Source organism: Cyanistes caeruleus, chromosome 8, assembly GCF_971803275.1.
Source record: "Cyanistes caeruleus chromosome 8, bCyaCae1.hap1.1, whole genome shotgun sequence".
NCBI classification, from domain to species: domain Eukaryota; kingdom Metazoa; phylum Chordata; class Aves; order Passeriformes; family Paridae; genus Cyanistes; species Cyanistes caeruleus.
The window spans coordinates 5,381,558-5,404,563 of NC_141708.1; the positions used below are offsets into that span (position 1 = coordinate 5,381,558).

Here is a 23,006-nt window from a genome sequence, read left to right on the forward strand (position 1 = left end):
CCACCATCCTGCAGAAAGGCAAGTGAAGGAGGAATTCCCTTTCCCTCCTCTGCCAGCTCCACATCACTGGTACCAACTCAAGGCAGCAAACAGCCTCTGCACAGAGGAAGTCAGGAGCTCACAGGGAATGGGTGGGAATCTTCAGCTGCTTCCTCCTTGGCCACTCCCTCCTCCCAACCCCTATGCAGGATTTGTAGCTATGCTGATGTGTCAAGACATATAAGCTGGACTGGGCGCAGTTTAGACTTGAGCAAGAGAGGAAACAAAGAGAGATTATGACTCAGAGCACCAGTCTCCAGCTAGGCAGCTCCAGGGCAGCCAAATGTACATTCCCTTATTAGGCCACATCATGAAACCTCACTTTGTTTTGAGTTGTACCTAATTCTGCAGTAGTAGCACCGACTTTAAGAATCAACTTCTAAAGCAGCACTTGGCATAGTGCAGCTCTACCTCCAGTTTTGCTTCTTAAAAGAACCTCATCAGTTGTAATTGAATTTGACTCCACCTACTCTGACAAACACTGAATAGTGTAACATGAATCAGGCCCTATTAGCAGCAGATGACACGTATTAAAAATCTAGCACCTGTTTAACTTCCTGTAAACGCTACATTTTTAAGACTCTAATCCTAATTTCCACTGTGCCACCTCAATTAATGAGGTGGTTTTGATCTGGATTACTTTAGTGGTCTACTAAGAGAAACCATTAGATAGGGCCTTATACCATCCACAGACTTTGCTTAGAGAGCTCAGATCTAAAAATCCACAGCTGATTTTCCTCAATTTAAGTATTTTTGTTACATGATGTCAGATACATGTCCTCAGCTGAAATGTAACCCTGCATGAGCAATGTGCCACTGAAGTGAGTTCATGCAGGAATTATGCAGGCAGCTGCACTTTCACACCTCTTCTAGAATGCCTCAAATGCTGCTCCCAAAGCTGGAGTAGCCAAAAGGTTACAAGGCATTGTGTATTCTCAGACAGTGCTGTTGACTATGAAAATGAAACTAAAAGAAGCATCAACCTTCCACCTACAGCTAAGCAGACAGTTCACAGCCCAAATGCTACACATATTGCAGTATAATTGCATGCTATATTGTTATTTTAAAATAAAGAGTGACAGTTCTCAATGACCACTCTTCACCTGCCTCTTAAAAATTAGATATTTTTCAAATGGATTTAAACCTAATTTTGAATACACTCTAAGGATTCTAAGTGTAGTTCAGCAAATGATCAATTGCCTCGAGTAATCATCTGTTGTGGTATTCATAAATTTAGGGTTCTATGCTGCAAACATGCTATCAGGTAAAAGAAAATTTGTGTTCGTAAAATTAACAAGTCAAGTGTAACTTCTGGATTTTAGTTAGGACCCTTTCCTCCCCTGCACTTCTGCACTGACTCTGCTGCTTTCATTTCACATGGATGTAGCTGAAAGATGGTTCATCTCCCTTGCTTAAGTGCAAACTGCTTCAAACAAGGCATTGCTTAAAACTGTTCACAAAGTGAGAGAAATCCTAATGACTCTATGAATACAAAATGTTTCCAAATACAAAAAAAAGTGTACTTATGCATACAAAAATCCATAATTGTTAATAGAAGAATGACTTTGCAGAAGAAGTTAAGATCTGGAAATTTCTGTAAGACAACCACAGATCTCAATGTTATAAACATTTCTGTTAAATGGTAACTTCCACGGTGAGGGGGCAGAAATGCTCATCCAAATTCCTTTCTCAATTCATAGATGTGACACAGCAACAACATCAGAAGGGAGGACATCAATAGAGAAAGGCATGTTTTGGCCTTGATGAGAAAACAGCTGTCAGGCTTCAACTATAATGCTGCACTAATAAGTATCAGTGTTCAGAAGAGTGCATTTAAAACCATTTACTGCCTCTACAGTTCCAGCTTATAAAATCACAAGACTAAATTAGGCTTCCATATTATTTTATTTCCCTCTTAAAATATAGCATTGAAGTCCTGCACACATATAAATATCCCTACAGTTTCTTACACACTTTCTATCCATCATTAAAGTGCCCAACTGTGAACATTAAAAGTAAAAACATTACTGGTAAGAGTGGTTATACTTGTAGGAGGACTGGTATTCTGACAATGCAGGCCACTGATTTTACAAAAATCACCTGCAAAAGAATACACCTTAAACAACACGCATCAATATTAACCCTGAAGTCATTTTTCTTTTCCATTCAGCTGATCTAAAAGCAATTAATGTACAGGGTTTATTTTTGAAACATGTCTTTTACATAGTGTAAGAATAAAGGATAAATGCATCACTTTCTTTCTAGCTCCCTCCTTTCCCTACAAAGTGTTTACGGTGTCCCAAGCTGCTATGTTAATTAAAACCAGTTGAAAAGAGCTCTGGAAATGCATGCAACTTAAAATTCACTTAAACACACTAAGTTATAAAGTCTGAGAGATCCTAATTTCAGCACGTGGCTATGGTTCAGTTGGGTTATTGGATGTGTTTGTCGTGGTGGCGAGATTGGTAAACACTTCTTCCTTAGTTTCAGGCTGATGTCTTTCTGTTTTGGTTTCCTCTTTAGCATTTTTATTACTGCTATCTCCCTTGCTCTTGACTACCACAGGTTCAATCTCCATGATTTCCTGCGGGGGCTTAGGCTCTGGAAAATTTGGCTGAAGTCCATCAACTTGAACAGGTTCTGGGACATCTTCTGCTTTCTGTTCAAGTTTTTCCAAAATGGTCTGGACCTTCCTTACACCATCTCTCCTGGCCTGGCGCACATCCGCACGACCCTCAGGGTCCACTGAGTCTAGGGCTAGCAACTCTTTGGTCAAATACTCTTCAATCATCAAGTACTTTTTGTCAGTTTTCTTGCCTTCAAAGGAGTTGACTGCCTGCTCAAGTGTTTGTACTCTCTCCAGAATTGCTTCCACTTTCAAAACACCGGGATGCTTTTGAGGTTCTTCTGTTTCCATCGTCTTTGGTGGCGCCACTTCTTCAGGAGGAGGCCTTTCCTGGGGGGGAGCAGCCTTAGCTGGGGAAGGAGCTTTTTTATCAGCTTTCTCTGCCATGGCTGGAGGCTTCTGGGGTGGTAGTTTAGGATCTGGTTCTTGGTGGGTGACCTGAATTGGGATATATGTGGAGGGCACCTCCGTTTCAGGCGGCGGGGCTGCTTTGTTGTCAGGCTTGATTTCAGGAGGAGGGGCTGGTCTTGGTGGCTCCTGAGCTGGGACTTGTTGCTGAGAAACCTGGTGAGCAAGGCAAGTTTTGTGTTCAGACACAATGCTCTTTATTTCCCTCTAAAGAACAAGCATGCTAACATCTAATTTTCTGTACTCCTAGCAGTGCAATTTCACACACACAAGGTGATTAATCTTCCCTGAGCGTGGCTGAATTTTACTGTTTTAAACTGAAAAATGGCACTGTGATGAACAGCTATTATTGTTACCAATCAACTCTCTCAAACATTAAATTTCAACCCACCAAATCCTGCCCATGCTCAATAAAATCAGCCCCATAAACAGGTTTAAAAGACAGGAACTTTGAGCAAAGCCTTCACCTAACTTCAGTCAATGAGATTTCTTGCAGCTGGACTGTAACACAGTCAAGATTCCATCCCCTTTTTCACTAATTAAGGGCTCATCTTTCTTGAAAAGCCTACAACTTCGCTGACTTTTAATCACTTTTTGGGCTATTCTTATCCTATTCCAGTTTTCAGGACGTTCCTTTTTTTGTTAGAGTTTATTTTTAATCTTTAACCTATTTACATGCAGAGGTTACTGTGTCAATCTTATTACACTGTAGCAATTATAGACTATCCTTGGGATTACTCCAGTTTTAAATCATCAAAACCTCTTGAAATTGAGATTAGTTTTGAAATCTTAGCAGAAAACTGAAATTTATGAGATCTGCATTTTCCTCTCCCTGATACCCCCTTTACTTACTTGGGCACATAAACAGTGATTTTGAAAGATATTAAATCCAGGTCTCATGGATTTAAATGTGTCATGGAGTAACATGGCCGGAGTAAAATACCTGTATTTTATTTAAAACAAGTACACAAATGGCCTGCACTGAAAATCTGTCACTGCTTTACCTGTTAAATATAAAATTTGACTAGGGAGTGCAAACTCTCACCCACAAAAATAAATTAGCACTGACCTAGAATATGCCATTAAATCTTGAGTCTTCTTTGTTTTGTCCTAGCCTGGGTTTTCAAAACTATTAACCTAATTCTGCTCCTGTCATTTTTAATGTGAAAACTCTCCAGAGAGGAAATCAAAGCTTGTTTCTGTACATACCCCCTTCCACACACTCACAGTTGCCTAATTCCCAGTAGCCTTTTAATTGTAGTTTTAGTAAGAATTCTAACATGGAAAAAATGTTCAATGAGCAGCAGGTTCTATGACCAAGAACATGCTTCAAGACAGAAGAATAAAAAGCTCTAGATTTTGCTTATCCTCTTCATTCATAGAAAAAATTACTTTGTGCAGCTGATGCTATCCCCTAAATGGTTCTGAGGCACCAGTGAAGTATATTTACATAGATGTCACAAATCCCACGGACCTGGTTTTCTTCTCATAAACATAATGCAACATCAGTGACCTCAGTGTAATTACACCAAATTATACTCTGACAAGAGAAGATTAAATCGTGCATTAAATCATATTTCAGTGATACACCACAGTCCTGACAGGTGGAAAGGCAACTTGCTGCTTATCTCAGGATCTCCCAGTCTGTTTAAATCCAGCAGTGGAGATTGCTTTATGTGCTTTCATGTATGTGTTAGTACAAGCTCATTTTTCAGCTCTAGCCACGCTCAGGTCCCTGGCAAGTGAATCACTTCCCCATTCTACATACCTGGGGTCTCTCTACTCCTGTCTGCACTCGGATGGGAGCTGGGGGCTGCATCTGGGCACTCACTCTGGCCGGGGAACTCTCCCGACTGGAGGAGCCTCTCTGAGCCACTCTGAACGGAGACTGCGCTCGTGCTGCCTTGGGCTCCCTCTCCTCTGGCTGGATTTTATGGAACACTGGCTGGTGGGCTTGGAACTCGCTCTGCTGGGCAGGGTAGTGGGTCTTCTGTGCCTGGTGGTAGGCTTGTGCTGGCTGACGTGGCATGTTTTCATGGATCACGGGGATTGGAATATAACCGCGAGGAAGCGGATGGCTCCCCGCGTTGGGTCTGCCAGAGGTCTGAGGGGAAACTGTTGGAGGGTCAGAGGCTCCAGGAGGTTGAGGCTGCCATGAAAACAAAAATGCATTATTAAGTGTTATAATCATTGTGTGCTCACAATACTTTTCCCTTCCAAAAAGAAAAGGAGGCAGTCATCAGAGAAACTGAATTCGTGTTTCCGGCATGCAAGGACTCCATTTCCCTGGATTTTTGGCCAAGAGCCTCACTAGACAAACCACAAGTTGTGAGAGCATCATTACAACAAGCAGGAACCTGAGCTACAGCATTCCCAGCCCTGAAATGAGCAGGGAGTGGATGCTCAGTCAGAATGTTTTCTGCTTTTGCATGGCTGTTCCTGTCTAAACCTGTTAAATTTGAGGTAAACTAAAGCTAAGCAAACAAATTACGTGCTGGAGACAAACCCAAACCCCTAAGAGCACACAACGCTGACTTCTGATCCTGGCCACACAAACAGATTTTGTATGTCTTGTTGGGATTTTTAGAGCATGTCATTAATTTGGTAATGCTGATATGGCTAATTCCCTTTTGCCCCTCTCCTGCGAGAGGAGAGAGCAGGCAAGGCAGGAGAGAAGGGGAACAAGACCCCTCTTTTGGTACTGATCACCTGCTTACCTGCCCATGGAACAGCAGGAGCCCTGAATAAATAAATGATGGTTTGCATTATAGCACCCATCAGTGGCACTAGTGGTGGCACTGCTCATGTGCAGTGTAGGGTCCCCAACACAGGCTCTGGTCACTTGGCACCCACACTGCACTGCTGAGCATGCAACAGCAAGTTCTGAGGTCCTCCCTGCTTGTCTCCACGTAAGTGGCACAGAAGACGCGTTCCTAAAGCCACTCTGCAGACAAGGCAAAGCTGTACAGAGTTGGGAAGAGGAAAAGCTGAGCTTCTTGTCTATGGACAGGCATGGCTAGTCAAGACAGCTGAGAAACCTGCCAAAAGGATTTTAATTACATTCTTCAGACTCCAAATGGGTTTTAGAGAAGATGCCACCACCGCTGAATTACAGACTTGATATGTTTTCAGCCTGGTGAAGGCTGAATTTCCTGCTCATCTTACTTTGAATAAAAATGAGGTTTGTATTTCCATATATTACAAGAATACCAATTTGCTAATTCTCTACAGAGAGCAGGCCAAAAATCCCACCTTCTGAAAAACAAAACAAGCAGGGTGACTTTTTTTCAAAGAAGTTCATGGTCTGAAAGTATTTTCATATGCCACCAAAGGACAAAAAAACTTTACAATTCCCTTCTAAATCCGTGTATATGTAAATCCATTTCATACAAGTGAAATTTGCAATTAGGAAGCAAAGATCTTCTGAAGTGGCCTGGGTTGTTAGCTGACTGGACACTCCTCTCTCCCACTTTGTTCACCCAGTTTGACTCATGGTGCAGAACACAAGAGGCTTGTCTGCATCCTCCTCTTGTGGGGGAACCTGTACAAACGCTAAAACAACCCTCCCCTGCCACAGGGCCTGCTCAGCTCTGCATTTCTCTCTGCAGAATCATTCCAGAACACAAGTGGGTGACGCTAGAAAAAACCCATACATATTTATGCTGCCGTGACTGTGCACTTTCAGTACTCTGGAAGTGTTGGGAAAACACAATCCTGTGGTGAGTTGGGCTAAGCTCCCCGTGTGACATTCAGGCCATAAATGCTGCAGAGCCCACTGCAAGCAGAGCCCAGCAATGCTGACGCTCACCTCAGGTCCGTGCGTGGCCGGGGCCGCCGCAGCTGCCGGTGTCTGTCCACATTGTTTATCGGCTGCCGCGGCCTCGGACGGGCCCCTCGCCGGCGACTCAGGGCCACCGGAGGCCCCCCTGAGGGGTGGCTGAGCCTGCCCCGGGCCGGGCACGGCCTCTGTCTTGTACCTCTGCAGCCCTGGCTGAGGGGAGGAGAAGCAGGGGTGCTGCTGCCGGCCGTCCAGGCCCTCGTGGATAACGGGAATGGGGATGTAGCCTGCCCGGAGCTTAGGGTAGCCCACGTGTCCTTCTCGGGCCGCCGGCTGCTTGGGGCTGTCTCGAGATGGGCCATTGGCTGAGGACTGGCCTTCCTGCAAGAGAAAAACAGCACAGAACACTTGTTGGTAGCTCAATAAACACAGCGAGAGAAAGTTGCCCTAAAGGTCTGTCCTAAAAGCAGCATCAGCTGTGTATGAGGAGATCAGAGCCTCTCAGGCCTGTGCAGGGCAGCCAAGAGCAGGTGCCAACACTGCAGGCAAGGGGAGGAAGCTAAAAAATCTGCTTATGTGTGGGGCTTTCACCCTCACTTTTCATAAGCATTCACTTGTGTTCTGAAATACCTGTCTAATTCCACCTGGATTTCTTATTTATCATTCATCACCAGCACCTGCCCACCCTCTTCAGAGGGAGTGCACCCAACTCAAACAAGTACCGATGGGACCAAAGACATTTCCTCAGCACCTCTCAGAACACATCTGTGCTACATCTGAAAAGACACTTGCAAGGAAGACAATCCCAACAGAAACACAAATTTTGTTGGTATCATTCTTCCCACTGGCTATTTAGAGAGATACTGACACTGCACACTGAAAATGTATTCACTTCCAGCAAAGGAGGATCTGGTTCAGTAAATAATGAGGGAGAGGGAAGGGGAAGACATGACAGCTTAACAAAGAGGAAAATGCTGAAAAGCAAGATTTAAAAATCCCTGTGTTGTCTGAGTACACTCACTGGACAATGTCAAAGCTCTGGCAAGGGTGGAAGTGGTTTGTACTAAGAGCCCTCACAAGCCCTCTAGTAAGTTCTTCCTGCATCGGTCATTCTATTTTGAGACCCCAGCAAGGGCCAAGTTCCAGATGTATCTCTAAGTCAGATCATATAACAAGCACCTCTGTCATTCAGAGGGTAATGTCATTATTCAGTAAGAGGAGAATTTAATAAGGGGACATATGGTGCAAGTGTTGGAAACCCTATTTTTAAAGGGGTGTTTAAGCTGCAAAAATATTTCATGTTCCTCCTGTACACACTAACATACTAATTCATCAGGAATTCACTGTTTTATCAACCAGATTATCAGTGTTCTTCCTATACAATAGTATCACCTGAAAAAGTGATTTCTGAGAATTACTCTTAGCAATAAAACTGCAGAGAACAGAGGCTGTTCTTTATGTAAACTAATGAGAACAAAAAACACAGAAAGGAACAAGTTCAAAGTCTGAACACCACTGTTCCATTTCCTTTTACCCATTATAAAAAAAAAAAAAAAAATCCTTCACAAAGGAAGAATTCTAGAAGAGACATAGAGGAGAGCCAGGCCTAGAAAGTTCGCAGAGAGAAGAAATCTGAAGTTGGCTTTCCCAGCTGCAGAACAAGGATGATCTCATGCCAACGTCTGCACCAGGATCCACAGATGAGTCATTTTAAATTCACCCTACCAGGAAACCACATTCCTCTTCTCCATGCAGCCTGTCCAGGGGCTTTCAGAACCCCACACACCAACAAACGCTCTCCCTTTCACCTCCCACCAGCACAACCCCGGCCCCACAGCTCTGCCGGGATCCGGAGGGACGCGCCATCACGTCAGCAAACGGCATTTGCCGGAAAATAAATCTGAGGTGTGCTCAGCTGACAACAACGTGGCTGTGCCGGGGCAGAGCGTGTGTCAGAGCTTGTGCTGGGAGGGGAGCCCACGATTCCCAGCGGGAAGCAGCACCTTGGTGCTGCACTGAGCCCGGGCATGCTGCGAGCACCAGCTGCTCGGCTGTGTCCCCACTGCAGAAACCCGAGCAGCCACGGCTCCCACCGCTATAAAAAGGAGATTCCCTCACTTCCAGCGGCTCTGAGGGAAGGGTCAATGCTGGGAAGGGTTTAGGAGCTGGGTGGGCCAGCAGCTCCTACAGGTGCTCAGGCATGAGGAGGTTGTCAGCCAAAGCTGCTCTGCTCCACCTGGGTACAGAACTGCCCAAAGGGAGAAAAGTTGTTTTGGGCTCTGCATTGTCTTTGATGGCTCCATTTGGGAATAAGACCTCCAAGTTTTCTGGTCTAACCCACAATGATAAATCATTCAACATGGTCAGTGTCCCACTCTCCCCACCCTCCATGAATCCCCTACAAAGAACCCAGCCATGCATTTTTCCCTTTCCTTGTCTTCATGTTCAGACCCGTGAGGCTGCCCTTGTTTTGAACCTTCTCAGCAATCTGAGAAATCTGCCACTGCAACTTAAGCTGTGCTAGGAAATACAAAAGAGGCAGCCTAAACCCAAAGCAAAAAATCAGGCTGAACTGCTTTTTCAAAGCATCCAGTTTGTAAATGAAGTAAAGCTTCTGTCAATACTTTGGGGGGTTTTGTTTTGTTGTTCTCTTTTTTTTTTTAATAGACTACACTCTCATGATTTCTCACGTATTCTTACATCTCCAGACAGCTTGTGCTGCTCCTGTGGAAAGTTAATACTTCAAACTGGTTGTTTGTTACAGGCTTTTTTCCCTGTAGTCAGATCTAACCACAGAGGCCTCAACTGTGCAGTCATACTGGAACAGCCCTCGGTAAAGGAACAAATGCAGCGCCCTTGTTTTTCCCACCATCAGTGGCTCCGAGGCACAGATCAGGTTTAGGAAAGGTGCTCTCATCACAATTGCACTTCCTCATCTACATTGTCCCCTTCAACCCTTAATTAATCCTTGACTCTACAAACAGTTGCCACATTAGCCTGTTTGTATCACCATATCTTTAACATTCTTTCTTCCCTGTTTCTTTTCTTCCCACTGTGGTACAATCACAATCTTTGACAATCCAGGTATTCTGAAATTCCCATCACTGGGGAATTACACCAGGAAGGAGGCCCCAGGTTCAGGGAGATGCTGCCAGTGGTTTGTGTCTGTATCTGGTGAGTGTGTGCAGATCCCAAAGTCCCTGTCTCCAAACTTCTGGCCAAAGCAGCTGTTTTGCACAGGAGAGCCTGTGTTTCCAGCCTGGGCAAACAGGTTCTGGAAGACTTCAGAAGAAGCTCAGGTGTGCCTGGGAACATGGTGGCAATGGGTAGGAATGGAATCAAGCTCTGAAAAACTCTCATCTTAACACTAAGTTAAAAAATTCACAGATTCCCTCCCAATGCTTTAATTCCACAGCACAGCCAGCACAACAAAAAGTAGCCATTTTTTATTTTGTCTTCTATCACACACAGTTCTTGCTTGTTACATTAACAAACTTGTTACCTAGAAAAAGTCCAGAGTTCAAATTTAACTCCAATCTGCACAAAGAGAAATGACCAAGAAATGAATGGCAAGTCCTAGTCCATAATCCTTCCTGGTTTAAGTACAAAAAAAATAGGAACCCAACTCAGGTTTCTGCATTAAAACAAACAGAGGCAAATTTATCCTGCCCTCTTCTCTGGAAACAATTAGTGCCTTAAAATTCAGAGCAGCTACAAGCAGCAGAGTATCAACTAATTTTCAGTAAGTACAGGATCGACTATCAGCAATCCCAGCTGTGATCACACAATTTACCTTGAAGAGAGAGCATCCCTCAGAAGGAGGGAGCACAAAAATGCAAAAACTGTCTCGAAAAGCTCAGAAATTTTCACAACAGTTCTAGTCGACACTTCAGGTAGCCTGAAATACCTGCAGGACCTCAAACCCAAATCCATCACTTCAGGAGGTGCTGAGGTAAGTCATGACATCCAGACAAGTGAGAGGCTTGGCCCAGCTGCAGGAGGGACAGTTCTTCAGGGAGCTGTGCCTGAAGCTCTGTTCAGGAGCAGTGACAGCACTCACACCTCTCCAGACCAGGACAAGCGTTTCTGTTGTGAGGCCATCACCAGGATAAATAAAGGTGCAGCCAGCATGAGTTGTGCAACTGGAAAAAACACTTCATATCCCCACATCCTACTGCTGGCTTCCCGTGGGAAGGGCACTGTCAGGACCAACAGTAAAATCTTCAGCTTGCTCCCATTTTAAGTGAGTTCTGAAGCCACGAGCCACTGGAATGAAAAAAGCAACAGCAAAAGCACAACCTTGCACCAGGATTCCCTGTACAGCTGCACTATCTGGAGTGGAGAATGGATAACTCCTAGTGTGCCCCAAGTCTGCTCAAGTGTTATTTCAGACTCAAACACAGAAACCTGCAAATACAGTCACTGCTGATGCCAGCACATTGCCATTGCAGTTTTTCAGACAGCTCTACCATTCAAATTAAATTTGTCAAAATATTCTGTATTCATGTTAAGTGACTTGAATAGTTTTATCAAGTTCAGAATCTCCCTTTTGAGACTCCTTAAATAATACATTTGTCATTCTTCAAATATTAAAATGGTCTACAGAATAAAGTTTAAAAGCCTCCTTTGCTGCCATTGCACTCTTGCATTTCTCTTAACCTGCACAGACATTATTTGCAGTACAGTCAATTCAGTCTCTAAAACACATGTTATTCACACAGGCAGCACCCCTGTGGCTCTTGCAGAGCAGCAGTGCAAGTATTTAAATTGTACCTGCTTTGTAAATATTACCTAGCAAGGGGAAAACAAAATTTACCAACACTGCCAAGAGATTAAACAATTTTTCTGTATGCAAATAGATGGTCCACTAACTCCTGTCATTCTGAACTTGTAAGCTGCTGCTATAGACTACCATGCAAACAATTATTCTGGTTGCTCAAATGACTGAGAAAATATCAGTACCTGACAAAATCTTACTTGAGAGCACACCTTTCACAACTTTAAGCCCAAATACTATATATTTAGGAAGAAGGGAATAGCATTATTCTGTTCTTCCACAATCACATACAGCAATATAGCCAAAATGAGTGACATAACAACCAAGTTTTGTTCACAAACTTGCTCAAACCCATATTTTATCAGAAACTGCCATTAATAACCAAAAAAGCCAGTGGTACCTAGTATTCAAATTAAGAATGAAGTAACTATTCTATTTATTAAAGAAAATACCAATTTTTTTTTTGTCATAGAAAGGCAAATTTTAACCATTGGAATTAGATTCCACTTCTACTTTACTATTTGCCAGACCTTTTCTTCTCTGCTGCATAAACTACAAAAGTGCTACACTACCTTTGCTACCAATAGAAATCAACATATCCCAAGTATTTCTCCGAAGTTCCTCACCTGTGCTGTGTGTTTGAACACAGTAACAGCACAACATCAGCACGAGCTGGGTTTTACTAACACTTCCCAGAGAACTACACAAGTTGGAAAGTACTCAGTGATTTACTCTCAGTGCTGACTCTGAACTTCTTACAGCCCTGCCTCAGCAGCTGCAGACATTTGCATTCTCACCCTTCTGCTCACAATTTGTGCTTAAATATATAGACTGAGCACATAGACATTTGAGCAAGATATCATTAGCTAATGACTGAAGGAAAGCATGAATAAGCTTAGTTGCATGAGCTGTCTCAGTAGAACTTCGTGTCAGTCGCATCATGTAACCCAATTACAGGCCAAGCTGCTTTTGATGTTCTACTTGCTGAATGCTGAGTTTTATTTCCCAACATGCACATACACAAGGCAAACAGGCCTTTTGTTCTCTCTTGTAATTATCAAATTGTATTATACAGGTATTTACATTAACATTCACTCTAACTGATGCCATTAGAAATAAATACGATTAAAAACTGAAGGAGAAAACTAATCCTAAGCTTTTCAGAAAGGAAAAGAAAAGGAAGAGCCTTATTGGAGCAAATATGTTTGCTATCTTGCAGATCAATCTTGTTCCAGGAACAAAACCTGTCCTCCTTTAATCATTAGGAGGATTCTTTCTTCAGCTAAAATGCCTTGGTGCAGACATGACAACACCTGCCCTGTGTGCCCGTGAGTGGAAGTTGGCACAGAAAGCACCTGATGGGCCAAACTGAACATGTCTGAGAAAGAAACAATGACTGCTCCGAGGAGCAGAGTGCTCTTAGGAGAGCTGGGATCACCACCCACCCCACCAGCTTTAGTGGATGGAGTTAGAGAAAAGCCCTTTAGAGCACTAACAGAAATATCCTTGTCAAGGGTGCTGAGAATGACACTTTATTCAGTTATTTCTGTTTGCTGCATCATTACCCAAGAAGCAGGTGGTCAAACTGTTGCTTTCCTATTAGTTATGACCCAGGAATCTGAAATACATCAGAAAGCACAAGCCTCAAAAATTAGCAAAACAATTAAAGTATTGTTTTTATTGCCCCATTAAAATAAGGAGAATAAGCAGATAATGGTTGAAGAGTGGGCTGTGAATTTCAGTTTATAGTCAGGCTCCGTATTTTCATCTAAAATTTCATTTTATATGCAAGTTTTTTGACTTCACTTCCTTAAAGAACAATTTTCCAACACTGTAAAAGCACTTGCTACCTAGCACCCCATTTATTAATAATAAGGCTTTGCCATCAGCCATAAAAAACACACTTTTGTGCTACCTGACCTACTGGGTGATGTCAGACAAGTCTCTTCCTCACCCCATGCCTGACTTTCCTGTCTGTAAAATCAAGAAGGAAAATTATAAAATAAAAATAATCAAACCAACAGCTTCTACAACATATTTAAGGTTTTTTCCTTTTGCCTGTAACTAAGTAACGTGATCTGTGTGAACGAGCCATTTCTTCTCATTTACATTTACCTTGACATGAAGGGAGACCACAGTTTACCTACAGAGTGACACTGCCTTCACACCCCAAAGCATATTGGATTGTTACCTGCCTTATCATGGCTCAAGTGGGAACAATTCTATTTTTGCCACATAGTCATGGAAAAGTTCTGCCTGTGCATACAAGTGTTAAAAATACAGTTCCTAGGTAAGAGTGCTGCCACCTGGCACAGGTATTCTTCCTTTGTCCTTTAGATAAGAGGCACACGGTGCCAGGAGTTACACAGAACCCTGCAACACCTTCTCAGCTTTTCCTCTTGCATTAACTCCTATCATTTCTTTGTGTTCCTGTCTCTTATTTCTGATTAGATCCACCCCTTGTTTTCAGGTTAATTGATATGTCCATTAGTTAACTCCCTGCTCACCATGTTCTGCTGAGGGGGCTTTAAATAACTGCACCAAGCAGCTGCAGGGAGTCTGGGCAAGGCCAGGACACAACCCTCCAAAAAATCCCCTACTGACAACTTTACCACTCCTACCTATTAAGTCTTTTCTGTGCAGTGCTTTTTTAATCCAGTAACTAACTTATTAGCCTGACAGAATGCTCATCAGCATTAGGAATGTAAAAACACTGCAGGTGGAAGAGACCTTAATTGTTACTAAGCTGACCTCACATTCCCCTCCCCTGAAGGGAACCACTTGGAGAGATACAGCTTCAGAGAGGCTGTTCTACCAAGGATTTTTCAGTCAACTTGACCATGAGAAGTCAGTGCTCAAAAATAAGCCCACTGCTAAAGAGATGCGAATTGAGTGACTTCAGACTTATTTGGGGAAGCAGAGAGAAAAGAGATGCAACAGCCATGAAGGGAGAGGATGGAAAATTAGGTGTAGTCAGTTGTTCCCCAATGAAGCATCAGCAGCAGGGTGAGATGGCTTCTTCTTCCTTTGTTTAGGCCTGTGCAGTCATTGCTGCAGCCAATACTTATCATAGATCACTTTTATGGCTGCTCCCTGACTCGTGCCTGGCTGCTGCAGCTTTTATCTCAAACCCAAGGCACCAGTGAGCTATTGATCCCTTCAATATTTGTAGTGAAGCTCAGCAGAGTCCATTCCTTTAGTTTATTTTTAGCTGCATTATTTCCCAGGGGATTTACTGCATGTGGAAACAACACATAGAAGGGGCATCGATAAATACCTATACAAACCTTCTTTGTTTTCTTCTTTAAATGCAATCTATTTTTATTGACACTTTGGGGAACACCAAGTTAATAATTTAATGTTATAAGACAATCCTGCAGGAAGTTTGCAGATCTGTGATACCCTAAGTTAGCACAAAAAGTAACTACAACAAACAAGCATAGGAAATGAGTAATTCTACTAAAAAAAAAGGAAGAGTGACACTGCTAGTAAACACATTTTTACTAGATGTATATACATCTTCACAGTATTGATTATATCTTACTCCTTACATGTCTCACTGTTAACTAATTAGATCCTTGAAAGAAAATTATTAGGCTACTAAGAAGCTTCATTGATATATATTTTCCTGTTATTTGCAAAGTCATCCCTTACTTCTCACTGAAACAAAATGAGATTTTTTTTTTTCCTCTTTTTCAAGAAGGGCTCCCAAATCCATCCTTATGCTGCAGTGATTTCTTACACATAACAGAAGCAAACATGCAGTAGAAGAACACCCATTCTTCATGTGGGTAAAAATAAAAAAAGGCCAGAATGAATGAGGAAATAACAGAGGAGCCATGAGAATTCATGAATGCACCTAAAATACAGAGTTAAATGCAAAACCAAGGTCTGGTTTTGTTGCTTTAAAATGGCTTTGTCATGGGTTAAAATTTCAGAAGAGCCACTTCAACTTTTACCTGATTATGCGTCTGGCACAGATTACTGCAGTCAGCATGGCTACTGATGTTAAGCCTAGAGTAAGTGAGAAGACCAAGATCAAGCACTTGGGAACAACAGGACTTTATTATGACACTGTCTCTACTGTATTCTCACCTAGCTGGAAAAGCTCACTTAGCCCTAGATCTGTGCTCCAGTCATTGTCCACTTACAGTGTAATTCCTCATTTCATTGCCTAATCTCTTCAGAAAAGGGAACAAACACTCACAGACAGAATATTGGTGGATAGAGTGCAAGACCACCTCAAAGGCAGTAAAAAAAATTGCTAATTTCACCATCAGATTTCAGTGAAAGCAATGCGGTAATGGAGTCATCTCAAATTTCATCTTTGTATAATCATCCTTGAAAAGGTGCATGAAGTCTGGCACATGCAGTCAGCTTTTGTGATTCTCAGATCACTTTTAAAAGCCCCAAGCTCTCATTTGAGTGAGACTGAGAATGAAGAAAATCAGAAAGCTCGCCCCATCCAATCTCTTCTTTTGCTTTCATCTGTGGTTATGCCCTTCCTACCCATTTAAGTATTAACAGAAGTCTGGTGTCTTCAAAAATCCTTGCTCAATTTGAAATTCAATGTCCGTGGGTAATTTGCCTTCCTCGGCATTGCCTAGATAAGGGAATATTTAGGAAAAGACATATTTTCCTTGGGCCTGATTCTTCTGCTAAATAATACCTGTCCTTGTGAAATAAAGTGGTACTCAACAAACTAATGATTTCAGCAGCTGTCCACAAATTCCAGCAGACACATTTAACTCGATACTCTGATAAATGGCTCTGTGAGAGCAGTTACACACAACTTCTACCACCATCACTTGGAGGACTTTTTTAGCTACAACTCCCAAAAATCAACAGTTCATCTCTAGAGGCATTTCTCTGTCTCCCAGTGAACAAACCCAAAGCACAAATTTCCTGCTTACAGCCAGGAATAACAAATTTTCCTGTTTGGAAAAGAGCATATCCCACAAAAGCTGTTCAAAAGCAGATGCAGCTTTTTGTACCTGTGACAGCCCTTGCAATTGGCAGAAGAGGCACAGAGGCACTTTCCATCAGCACAGATTTCACACGAGATCGGGTGAAAATTTGTTTTGTTTCAGGCACACACTCAAGCAGAGGGCTGATCCATCAGACAGCTTCCAACTCTCTTCACACAATTATTGAAAGCAGCTTGAATCTGACTGTTCTGTTAAATGGGTTAATCTCAAGTGGTATTCCTGGAACAAAAGCCTTCGAGTAAACAGCACACTTTTCTTCTCAAGTACATTCCATGGTTATAAAAACCACACTATTTTTATTTTTACTACCGTAACAGCCAGGGTTAGCAGGTGCCTCCAAAAAGGAGAGAAAACACTTTTTCCTCTGTAAGTCTTAATATTCTTATTATCAAACTACATTTTTCTAAGACTTCTGTGTGTTATTGCTAGAATTTATTTACAGAGCAAACGATCTAGCACTTAAAGAGCTGCAAAGGGGGTTAATTTATGCCGGAGAAGTACGTCCCTTCCTTTCCAAGGCCAGTTGCTCTCACACCGAGCTTTCAGTCGCGGTCTGCGCTCGCAAACCGGGCAATTACTATTTTAAGAAACGGTAAGTTCATAAAATAATTAAAGATTCTTGAGCGCTTCGCTCCTCACGTTGTACATAAGGTAAGGAAACACTTCCAACAGAGAGCCGGTGCGGCCGCATCCCGCAACCAGCGGCTCCTTCCCCGCTGCTGCGAGACCCCGCAGCCCCGACCCTGCTGTCCCCCGGCTGGCCAGGGCTGCCCGGATATGTGACTGCTGTCCCCCTGTTCCGTGTCCCGGCTCACCAGGGCTCTGTGCCTGCTCTCCCCCGGCTCACCAGGGCTCTGTGCCTGCTGTCCCCCGGCTCACCAGGGCTGCCCGGATATGTGACTGCTGTCCCCCGGCTCCGTGTCCCGGCTCACCAGGGCTCTGTGCCCGCTGTCCCCCGGCTCGCCAGGGGTCTGTGCCTGCTGTCCCCCGGCTCGCCAGGGCTCTGTGCCTGCTGTCCCCCGGCTCCGTGTCCCGGCTCACCAGGGCTCTGTGCCTGCTGTCCCCCGGCTCGCCAGGGCTCCCCGGTTCCGTGTCCCGGCTCACCAGGGCTCTGTGCCTGCTGTCCCCCGGCTCGCCAGGGCTCCCCGGTTCCGTGTCCCGGCTCACCAGGGCTCTGTGCCCGCTGTCCCCCGGCTCGCCAGGGCTCCCCGGCTCCGCGCCCGCCGCTCCCCGGCGCGGCCCCTCCCCGGCTGCCGCCGGCCCCGGGCTCCAGTCCAGCCCCGCGGAGCTCCGTGCCCGGGACATGCCCGAGCCCCCGGCCGGGAAGGACACCCGGGGAGCGCGGGGCAGCCCGGCGTGCCCGGGGTTACGCGATGCTCCGCGCAGAGAAGCGCGCCGAGACCCCGGGGAATTGCTTTCCCACCCGGCAAATCCCACTTGGCTCAAGTTTCCAGCACTTTCTGCCCACAGCCGCCTCGCTGCGGGGTCAGAGGGCTGCAGAGCCCCGAGGAGCGAGCTGTATTCCCCAAAAGCCGGAGAGGCTGACCCGAAAGGGTCATTCCCAGGGCCGCGGCCGAGCCCCGGCCGCTCTCCCCTCAGCGCCTCTCCTTCCATGGACATATTTGGGCTGAGATGCGCCTTTTCCCCGAGCGCGCTTCCCAACAAAACCGGAGCGGCTGCTGCCGCCAGAGTTTGGGACCGTGGAAAAGAAAACGGGGAAAGAAAAAAGAAGTCGGAGTCCGAGCCGGATCTCTCGTTTTTTAAAGTCACCCAACCTCCGGGCAGCTCTCGGCTGAAAAATAAATCAGGTTCGACTCTCCCCTGGCAGGCCGGGCGGACTTAACCAACTTTAAATAAACATTACAGGGCCGAGGTATCAAATGATTGAATGCACAAAAAAGGGACCGCAGTGCGTCAGAGACAAAAGGCAGCTCCTGCCCTCACCGCATCGCCACGCGCGGGGGGAGCGCGGCCCCCGACCCCCCTCGCCCCGCCGGGACAGCCGGCCCGGGCACCCCCGCCCGCCCTACCTGCGGCGCTGCCCGCAGGCGCGGGTCGCTCCAGGTCGTGGTGCGGCTGTTGTGATCCACGAAGAAGGGCCAGCCGGTCTGCGGGTCGATCTTGATCTCCCAGCCGGGGGGCAGCGGCTCTGCGCTGCCCTCCATCTGCGGCGGCGGCGGGCTCTGCGCGGCGGCGCTCATGGCGGGGCAGGCGCGGGGGGGCCGCGCCGGCCGCTTTATCCGCCGCGGGCCGGGGGGCGGGGGCGCGGGGCTGGAACTGTCTGGAAACGGCGGCGAGGGGGGCGGCGGCGGGGGAGGGACGAGGGGCGGGACGCCGAGGAGGAGGAGGAGGGCGGGGGACGGCGAAGGAGCCGCGGGCTGGAAACTTCTGGCTGTGTCCAGCGCGGCTCGGCAGACCCCCGGGTACCGGGAAGGGCTCGCTGGGAACGCCCCGGGAGCCGCGGGACGGCGTGCAGGGCGGGCGGGGCTGCTCCACGGGCACCGAGGCTGAACGTAGCAGCCCGAGCTGCCCTCCTGCCCCCGCCGGTCCCTGGCGCACCCCGAGCCCGTCCTGGCGGAGCCCGCAGCTCTCCGGCGCTCTCGCAAGGCGACTCCGGGCCGCTGCCCCGTGCGGAGAGCGATCAGAGCTCCTCCCCAGAACTCCCTGCTCCGTGACCGATCATTCCAGCTTAGGGCTGATAAACAGCAAAAATAATGCTTCTCAAGTGAGGGTGCGGACAGGCGTTGTTCTTTGGATTCAGCTGGCTTGAACTTTCTCGGCGCTTTGCAAATGCGTGTCTCAGTCCTCAGATTCACTTAGAAATCCCCCCGAAGGCAGAGGCTGTCTGTGAGGTTTAGAACAGTGGCTTTCTCATGGGCGCACTATCAGCACGTCCTGCACTCAGTGGGTTTGGTTTGAGGTAGCTGTGCTTCACAATTACACCACTTGTAGTCATCTGACAGTCACAGGAGCAGGCACAGATGCCTGTTGATAGTTACTCTGAGTAGAAGAGTGAATGCACAGAGTCCCTCAAACGCAGAAGTTACCTTCTGCAAAGCTATTTGCTTAGAGGAATTCAAAGCATGAATCCCTCGGAGGAAGATGCTTATTTACTGAAGTATCTCTTCTTTCAAAAGGACCTCTGCCTCTTCACACTCCTGAGCACAGCCAGGATCTCCTCCTAGCTCAAGGCAGGATCAAAGATCTCCTGATACTGCTTGACACTGATGGACATTCATCTTTTGACAGGGGGTTTTGTTTGTCACACAGACAAACCAAATAACTGCTGACACTTGCTCCTTCATTCCTGCAGCTCTTCCATCCTGTGTCTCTTGCCGTCAGAACCACGCTGCTCCATCACAGAGCCATTTTTCTGTCCCCTCTGTTGTGTGCTTTTGACTCCTAAATATTATAAATTAATTTTTATTTTCCCCAGAGCATGTACTTGCAGATGTCTCTATTGCTATCACCCTTTCTGACTCACCTGTTTTCTAAGCAACAAATCCCAAACTTCGCTCATCTCACATCAGTCCTGAGCTGCAGTGCCCGTCCCTGGCCATGTCTCCTACCTCTGCTGCCTCTCGTGATCTCTGGTATAAAACTTCTGCTCAGCCCCACCAATGTCAGCAGTAGCCTCAAAAGGCATAATATCAGCCATTTATTCTGCTTCCAGTCTGCAGAGGAATTTCACTCTCAGTTTTGCAACAGAAAGGCACACTTAGACCATATGTTCCCTGTAGCATATGCCAGAGTCTCTTCCAAATCAACAAAAGCAGCTGATTCAGACACAGGGGACACAGATGTTACAAAGGTCCTGCAGGAAAATTACTCTTGTAAGTTGAGGAAGTGATACAGATGGGGTTTGTAGCTGAGAGAATGTAAACAAAGGCATGAAGAATGGGGGGGTTCTTTGATTTTGCTGGAGCTGGCAGCCAACCGTGTACTCATCAGAGCTAACGAAAAAGGTCAGCAAGTAGGTGAAAAAATTAATGAAAGGAAATTTCAAAGGCATATCTAACTTAAGTTAGACATTTTTGTGGGGGCGTACCCTGCTAAGAAACAGAGGGGGCTGCATTTCACAGAAATTATCATGGGCTAGTGATTCAAGATTCACTTGAGCTGCTGCAGGGTGGACAAGCATCCAGCTGGAAAGAGAACAGTCTGGACTGACAAGGAAAAGCCTTTTAGTGATTGAATTTAGTTGGCAAGACATCATGTTTTTTCTGTTAATTAAATTGCCTTTCCTGACAGGTAGGATTTAGCCTGGTTTCCTGTGCAGGTGAAAGCACTGCCAGTGAGGCAGGTTACACAGGATATCTGTACAGGGATTCACTGCTTGCTCTCTGGTGCTGAGGTGTCACTGGGCCATAGCTGAGACCCTGAGGCAATGTAGCTTCTAGTTCATATTGTCATTAGCCATCCTTCAGATCAGAATGATTTATGAAAATGTTTGTGTAGGCAATACTGCCAAGCAAAACTCTTGGCTTCAGGAAAATCTGTTATTAAGGTAAGTGAGTCTCTTTAGTGTCTGGCTAATCTCAGATGAGACTCCAGGCTCAAGGTCTATATGTTCTATTTCAGAAGGCAAAACACTCAAGCATTTTCTACTTTTTGTGTTCTTCATGAAAGTGCAAACACAGCACTCCTGACTTGTCCATGTTCCTATCTGCACAGTGCTTCACACACCCAGGAGTACCAGGCTAAACATTTGCTCCAGGGTGTTCCACTACAATTAAAAACGGTGTAATTGTAGTTACCCAGAGCTGACACACTCTGCAGGGTCTTCCATGCTTCTTTGACTTGAACATGGGCTGCAGAGAGCTCCCTCCCAGCTGCACAGCTGCTCTAGCTCAGCACTGTTGTAATAGAATTGTTATTCACTGTATTAATCAAGCGGATATCTCTGGTGTGTCAGGAAACAACAAGAGTCCTGCAGTGAGATCTAAATTGGTTTTCCACCTCCTGAGTACCTGCAGCACTTTCACAGGTCACCTGAACAGAAAAGGCTCTGTTAACCAGGACCAGGAGTTCAAATGTTTGTTCTGGATCAGGTATTGCAGAGAGCTGTCACTGATGAGCCTGGCTGAGCGACGTGCCTGGCACGTGCCGAGTGCTGTGCTCCGAAGCAGGCTCCAGTCCAAGTTCTCTGCTGGATACATCTGAGTCATATGAACACTCTTAATAAATGCAACAAACACAGAGTTTCTCAATCGTCACGTTTGAGAGACGTGATGAATTTGACCTGCATGATTTCCATCACTTGATGTTTCATCCAGAGTATCACTGAATAGCCCAGGTCTCCACTGATTCTGTTTTGAATATCCTGCTCTGAATGTACAAACCATTTCAGCTAAAACCTATGAATTGCAATAACTAGAGGTGTGCAGATGTTTGGCTTCATGGTTTATTCAGAATCATGGAGCTGTTTGTTGGGCCACTGATAAAATTTGGACCTGCTTTTAAGAAAACTAAAGAATGCAAAGTGATTGATAATCTTGTACTAATCTGCCACTTATGCTACAGACCACTTCAGACTTGATTTCCAGTGTTTGGTGCACAATTCAGTAACTGATGGTGGAAAGCAGAAGTAGGTGGATGAAGCCATGCACAAATGGTCTGATCTCACTCTGACTGCTGCACGGTGCAGACATTGCTTGGCTCTTAGAGCTTGATCATGCCATCTGCTTATTGGAGTCACAGTAACTGGCAAGTCATTTGATAGATAAATATATTTCCAAAAAACTTTAATAGAAAAATTAAATAGAAAATTCAAAATATTAATAAGAAATTAGAGGGCTAATTGTACTGTTTAAATGGAGAAAAGCTTTTTAAATGTGCATATTGCAATCACACTGCAACTACACTAAAGCTGGGCATTCACGAAGCACGTACTCAGATTTCAAATTTTCAGATTTTTTGAAAGAGATTGCAGGAGCTGATTCCAGCACAATTTTTACTTTCTTTTAGTTTTTTATTTCCACCTGATATGCAATTTGTCGTAAATCAGGGAGCAAATCTGGCTGTAAACACAGCAAAACCAGCTTTAATTTCTGTGACTGTATGCAGCAAAAGCAAAATTCAATTCCAAACGTAGGCAGCAGAAGGCAAATTGAATGTTTAGAGCTACTCACTCTCTTAATATGTCATGAGTGGCATATGTAAGGTAAATTAATGTTTCCAAAATAGGCATTTACTGGCTGCTGTTCTCCCAGTGTCGGTCAGACAGAAGGCTAAGGAGGCAGATCTTTGGTTTAGGAGTGTCTGGGCCTACCCAGAGAGCAGAACTTTGTCTTCCTTAGAAATCAGGAGGATGAAGGAGAGTCAATCTGAGCCGGTGCTTTAATTGCCACAGTGGCCAGAACCCATTAGAATTGAGAGGCTCCCACCTAG

General features: G+C 45.3%; 1 protein-coding gene across 1 annotated transcript; it reads right to left on the reverse strand.

The window, feature by feature from the left end:
* Positions 1–1,925: 1,925 nt before the first annotated feature.
* Positions 1,926–21,337, reverse strand: BAG3 (BAG cochaperone 3). Its single transcript, XM_086899602.1, has 4 exons — positions 18,647–21,337; positions 6,882–7,232; positions 4,842–5,222; positions 1,926–3,229 (listed from the first exon to the last, which is right to left on the reverse strand). Exons 1-4 carry the CDS (start codon positions 18,815–18,817, stop codon positions 2,456–2,458), a joined length of 1,677 nt encoding a protein of 558 aa, XP_086755728.1. The 5' UTR covers positions 18,818–21,337; the 3' UTR covers positions 1,926–2,455.
* Between the last annotated feature and the right edge of the window lie 1,669 nt (positions 21,338–23,006).

What these genes read in the sequence shown, in the direction of transcription:
- BAG3 (XM_086899602.1), bottom strand. Translation starts at nt 18,817, where the DNA reads ATGAGCGCCGCCGCGCAGAGCCCGCCGCCGCCGCAGATGGAGGGCAGC. An exon ending in GCCTGCGGGCAGCGCCGCAG is followed by an intron (nt 7,233 to 18,646) that starts GTAGGGCGGGCG and finishes TTTCTCTTGCAG; the next exon opens with GAAGGCCAGTCCTCAGCCAA. An exon ending in CGGCCACGCACGGACCTGAG is followed by an intron (nt 5,223 to 6,881) that starts GTGAGCGTCAGC and finishes TTTTCATGGCAG; the next exon opens with CCTCAACCTCCTGGAGCCTC.